This window comes from Pseudochaenichthys georgianus, chromosome 8 (genome assembly GCF_902827115.2).
Source record: "Pseudochaenichthys georgianus chromosome 8, fPseGeo1.2, whole genome shotgun sequence".
Lineage (NCBI taxonomy): Eukaryota > Metazoa > Chordata > Actinopteri > Perciformes > Channichthyidae > Pseudochaenichthys > Pseudochaenichthys georgianus.
This window is the reverse complement of record NC_047510.2, coordinates 112,851-119,112: the sequence shown is the minus strand read 5'-3', so window position 1 is coordinate 119,112 and position 6,262 is coordinate 112,851. Positions and strand designations below refer to the sequence as shown.

The 6,262-nt window shown below is 43.4% G+C and overlaps 1 protein-coding gene across 3 annotated transcripts in view; it reads left to right on the top strand.

Moving 5' to 3' along the window:
• Positions 1-615: 615 nt before the first annotated feature.
• Positions 616-6,262, top strand: part of wipi1 (WD repeat domain, phosphoinositide interacting 1) — a 31,299-nt gene continuing 25,652 nt past the window's right edge. For all 3 annotated transcript variants that reach the window (XM_034089045.2, XM_034089043.2, XM_034089042.2), the window contains exon 1: positions 616-761. Coding sequence is in view for 2 of the 3 variants with exons in the window: in XM_034089043.2 (XP_033944934.1) it covers positions 637-761 (125 nt within the window). In the remaining variant the exon portion in view is untranslated. The remainder of the gene's footprint in view (positions 762-6,262) is intronic.

Genomic DNA, 6,262 nt, shown 5'->3' with positions numbered 1-6,262 from the left:
ATTATATTATATTATATCTATTATAATTCTATTATATGGCTCTGGAAATAACTCTCAGAATAACGTTATTAGCACATTTTTACAACTTGAGGAACGAATGTTTTTAATAAGGGCTATACAAGTGTTCATACTGGGTTGTTTATTTAGTTTTTAAAAAATGATCCAACGATTTACAGACCACTCTTTCCCCATGTAAGTCAATGTGGAAAAGTGTTTCCGGGCCCAGCAACCTAAAGGAAGTGTAGTACCGCCGTTTGGCCACAACGAATATTCTCATCAGACTCCGGCGCACTTCCGAAGGAAGGAAGTGACTTGGAAGTACGCGACTACCAAGCCAGCATCCTCGCGATTGAGAAACACCCAGTATGTCAAACGCGCCATATAGACTCTATAACAAACACAAGTCCTGATTTCAAAATATTAAAGCAGGTCAGGACTTATAAATAGGCTACATGTAAATAAAGTTCGTGTGCGTGTGTGTGTGTGTGTGTGTGTGTGTGTGTGTGTGTGTGTGTGTGTGTGTGTGTGTGTGTGTGTGTGTGTGTGTGTGTGTGTGTGTGTGCGCGTGTGTGTGTGTGCGCGTGTGTGTGTGTGCGTGTGTGTGTGTGTGAGGGAAGGAGGTCGCTGGGAATCGGGATGGAGAGCGGAGTGGCGGGCCCCGGCGGAGAGGCAGCGGGGCCCGGCGGAGAGGCAGCGGGGCCCGGCGGAGGGGACGGACCGGGGCTGCAGTTCGGCTGCGCCTCCTTTAACCAGGACTCCACGTAAGTAGCAGAACATGACATGAGTCAAGCAAACACTCAACATGCTTTAGATCTGTCTCAGACTAAAGGAATGCAGGAGGCTTTGATCATTGTCCTGGGATCACCTACAACCCATAAAGGGGCAAGCCGATTTCATATGGCTATATATTAAAACCGGTTTGCTAATGATCAGATTGAGTATCATCCAAAACATTGCTTTGTCTTCTGGCTCTGGAGAAGATTTCCTAAATTTGAGGAAATAACCCTGATGATGTCATAGTGATGTTAGGGTTATTTTGGCTTGGACACCACTAAAAACAGACATCTAAAAGAGATGGGGTTTATGCACACACCTCTGAAATTGAACATTTTGATCTCTTACTATAAAATGGACACTTATCAAAGTCAGTGTTCTTATAAACTTGGCAAATCCGTTAACCCAGAAGAAGCAGCTACTTTCGTAGCCTATAAGACAAAACTTGAATGAAACCTTTTATATACATATATATATATATATAGGATATATAAGGTTTCATTCAAATGTTCTGTTTGCACCTTCAAAGCTCGTGGTCAGAAGTTGTATTTAAGCTGAGGATGTTCTGACCTCTGAGACCCGGAGCGCAGCGCAGACTGAGATTTTATTGTGAAATGGGAAATGTACGATCAATATTTCTGGAACTTGACTCATCCAACTACAGTGGAGCTAAGACAGGATACTGTGTTGGACTGTGCTGGACAATACCTGTCTCTCACAGCTCCTGCATCTATGATGTTAGGTTGGGGTTGCATTTAAAACATGGTAACCCATGGTGATGGCTGTAACAGCAGCGCAGGGATCAGTAGGGAGTTTCCTGGGCCTTGCTTAAGAACGTGTCTTAAGGGTGTAACTCGTATTGCCAGAGGCTTCCACCGCTTAGTGTCAGATTATCTGAATAGTTGAAACACACAATAACAGAGGTCACTGTATTTTAGACAGGCCTGCCTCTGCCATGTTGTTAAAGTGTTGAGTAATCCAAAGATTTAGGACATGATAGAAAGAAATGTTCAAATCGGTCTGGTTATGTATACCTGTGTGTATGTGTCTCCTGTCCATGTGCAGTCAGAGCTTCAGACAGCAGAAGAACAGAAACTCCATATGTATGCTTTGTCTATATCTTAAAATGACAGATTATATAGATAGATACTTTATTCATCCCACATTGAGAAATTATTCATTCACAGCAGCAGTGTTGTCAAGCATTACATGAGTTAACATATTTAAAAGATACAATAAGATACAAATATAATACAACTACAAATGACCATTCACAGCAAATATATACTAAATTACAAAAGAAAGTATACATACTCACTAGAGTATCCAAATAATACACAACATAAAGAAACTACTGAATACATTTGAGACAGGACAGGAATGTGCACACCTGGTGGCCATTACCAAGATGACCTGTGTAAGAATAAAGTGATGTCTCCAACACGTACAACTGAGCTACTATAAAGTGTACAGGCTAAATAAGTACAGACATGGAGGAGACAGAATGTTGGTCAGCTTGTAAGCTTGCTTAAAACATCACATTTATATCAAATGTAATGGAAACATGAGTTTGATATCATTGTTCTTCCTTTTTTTATGGACAAACAAAATGACAGGTCATCAAATTAACCCACAAAAAACCTGGAATATGAATCTGCCTTGTGTCCCAGAGCTGGCCACAACAAGCTGGCCACAACAAGGCATCGAGGGGGTGTGTTGATGGACAATACCTCTGTATCGAGCTGTGGTCGAAGTCTCTGGAACATCAAAGTGTTGCTGTCGTTGTGTATCATCTCTAGCATGTAGTTACTCTGCACTCCTGGTTAGCAGAGGTCCTAACCATGACCACTGGATTGGTGGTTTCCTGTTAAGGAACAAATTACTCTATACTCTGGCAACTACTGCAGCAAATGTTCCATTGTTATTCGATTTCATTTGGATTTAGGGATCTGTTCAGAAACACTTTTGTTTAGCAAAAGTTACCCTGTGAAACAGCAGTGTGACTTTTATAAAAGATATTCAAGGTGTGCTCGAGCAACTACATTTTTTACCTTCCTAAAGTTTGGAGACTCAAAATATCCTAAGTTCAGTAAATGCTATGGGTCAGCAGAAGACAAGAGAGGCTTCTCAATACTCAAATTTCCCCTCCTCGACTCCTCGGTCCTCCGGTAGTGACCCGGAAATGAATTTCAGCGCGCCATCATAGAGATGCAGTTGTTCTGTAGTCATAAAGTAACCTTAGTAATGGTATCAGACAGGCGAAGTCCCGCCCTCTACTTCCGCTCCATGGGACCTTATTTCGGAAAAATTATGTATTGAAGTCAATGGAGAGAGAAAAACGTATCTTTCGATCCCGTTTGAATTGTGCCACGAATTACACATATATGTTTGTCAATTTAAAAGATAATTTCCATGTAAAGAAAGTCACAGTTTGTCGTAAAACTGTTGAAATATAAGACTATGAAAAATACGCAACTAGAAACACTACAAATCCCAGAGTGATGTAAGTGTGAGTGTAAGTGATGTCATAACGTTACACATTACACTCGTGTTACTCACTGAAACCTTGTAAAGCCGGTCCCGCATGCTGGCTCTTATGGAACCGACTAACTCCCCTTGTGTGTCTGTACAGCTCTCAACATGCCCAGACTTGGAGTGATTTTCACCTCTTTTAATACTTTTCGCCTCATTCTGAAAGAAAGAGGTGACATGTGCTAACGTGACGGCCATCTTGGTGTTGGTGACGTGTGCGAGACCAGAGATGTAGTTCATTGAGCGTTTCACACACAAAAATGTGTTACTTCACAGTTTTACGACACATTTTAATTGTTTTGACTTGAAAAATTATCTTTTAAATTGACAAACATCTTATGAATAATTCATGGCACAATTCAAACGGGTTCAAAAGATAATCTTTCTCTCCCCATTGACTTCAATACATACTTTTTCTGAAATAAGGCCCCATGGAGGTCCCCCGGAAAGGGAGGCACTTCGCCACTCTATGGAGGTCACGTGATAACAGGTACACATGAGAGGTTTCTCAATACTCTAATTCCCCCTCCTCGACTCCTCGGTCCTCCGGTAGTGACCCGGAAATGAATTTCAGCGCGCCATGTTGAAGGACATCTCATTTCTCTAAATGCACTTTGAGGACCGAGCATCGAGCGTCGAGGAGGCTCTCTGGAGGAGCTCTAACCGAGGAGACACTGATGGATCCTCCACGGCTCCTCCGCGGATGCATTTCCGGGAACGGTGGAGGCGTGACGCACGGCCGGACTTATCTCAGCCAATGACAGCTCTGCATGCATCCCCTGGATATTATTTTTCACAGCGTGGGGTTGTCATAGTAAAGGAGTATAGGAGTAAAGGGCACCATCACAAAGCAATTCTTAACAATAACAACAACCGTAATGCTTTAGCATTAAAACACCATAGACTGTAAATATAAGAACACACAGACACTCATCACTGAGGTCACCGTATCAATGGATCCTGCAGAGGCCACACAGAAGGTCAGAGCTCCGAAGCTGAAGGCTCACGTGAAGAGGAAAGCGGCACGGCGGCCCTTCCTCCCACAGAGCGGTCACTTTGGGGAGGAAGTCCTGTAGCTGCTGGATCAACTGGCTTCAACTGAAATCCTGGCCAATGCGCTAAGTCGCGGCTGCCCCATGGTGTTGTGAAAGCCTTTATCCTTTTGAGGTTGGGAAAGCCTTGATGCTGTTAGAGAGACCTACACCAGTTGTGTCCTTTACTTCCACGAACTCCAAAGAACGCTCTGTAACTGTGAGGTCAGGCATAATGTATCGCAGCACAATCACCATTTGCGATTTACAGGAGACGTCGGTTGTCTCGTCGGCCTGAACGGCAACTGATGTGTTGTCCACTTGCTTGGCTATTTCCTCCCTGTTCACATCATACATGCAGTCCAAGAGTTCATTCTGTATGGTGCTTGATGTCCCTTTGAAAACGGGCTGAGCTTCGTAGTGCCGTCGAAGTCTGGAATCGCCCTCACACATTGTCTCGATAATTGACCTGAATATCCCTGGATTCAGAGAGTCCGCCGACTCGTCGTGGCCCCGCAGTGCTGTCTCATATTTCCCACACAGTTTAATACAGGTGATGATCCGACCAAGCACGTACCTGTTTTCTTCCACCTTCCTATTATGATCATCAATGCCGCGTCTGTAGGCGCTGTCAATCTGAGCTGCAACATTCACCCTTCCAAGTTATCCCAATTTTACGGCATTTTCCAAATGACTGTTGCTGCTCTCATGCTTCATTGTCCTCTCCGACAGATGCTTTAAGTCCTTGTAACCTGTCCTCGACCAAGTACCTTGATCTTCACCAAAAAGCAGGCAAGGAAAGCAAAAGAGGGAATTCTTCTGGATGCTCGCCGTTAGCCATTTCTTTTTAGCAAACCACTCAGCGTTAAACCCACGTTTAACTTTGCCCGCAGTCTGGACCATTTGGAAATCCGGTGGATGGTGGGCACCGAGGCGCTTTACCTCCAGTTTCTCTCCGAGACTAAGTGTCTCAAATGTGTGCTCCAGTAAATGGTCAACTTCATTCATTTTCTTTCAGTTTTTTACTTCTTTTAATCGCTGGTGATGTTAGCTATATGCTGCTCTCTCGTCTCCTCTTCAAACTACACGTGACGTTTCGCAGCACTGCACACGTGAGTACTTACAGCCAATCAACTCTGAATGATGTGAGATGACGTATGGTGGGGATGGCAGCTCAATGCCCTTATGGTCATTATTTTTTTGCCACACACATTAAATAGGACAATACTCTGAGCATGCGCAGTGTAGTTTTTACAGTCACGGTTCACTTAGACAGTGAGAGGGAGGGGTAGGATCGGGTTTTGTCCCACATGGCTCTAAACAGGTCAATAGGCACACTGTAGACACTAATTAGAAGAACACAGACTAAAAAAGCAATGTACAGACGATTAAACATGATCTTAAAATATATTTTAGATATTTTTTTATTTTTTGTAATTATTATTTGTAATACTTTCTGCTGACACTAGGTGGGGCACGTCACCACAAACCCACATTCAGGACTGTGCATTTTAAATAATTTAACTCTGATTATCTTAACACAAAACAAATAATTGTTATTTATGAAATAGCTTTCTTAATAGCTATGTTTTAGTGACGTTAAAGATCATTAAACATGACTTAAATTGTTAGTATAACCTTAAGAAATTAATTGCACATAATAAGTCCCACGGAGCTGTGAGCACTTTTCCACTCATCTTCCAGTTGTTGGTTTTCCTCTGTTGAAATCGACCAGCTGTGAAGGTGGGGGCGGAGCTTCTATACCTGCGAGTAGTGAAAACACTTCCGCGTAGTCTGAGTGTATCCTCCCTTTCGTCTCCTCCCGCACCCCTCCTCCCTCACCCCTCCTCCCGCACCCCTCCTCCCTCACCCCTCCTCCCGCACCCCTCCTCGACTCCTCCGTGTGCATTTCAAGTATTGGGACG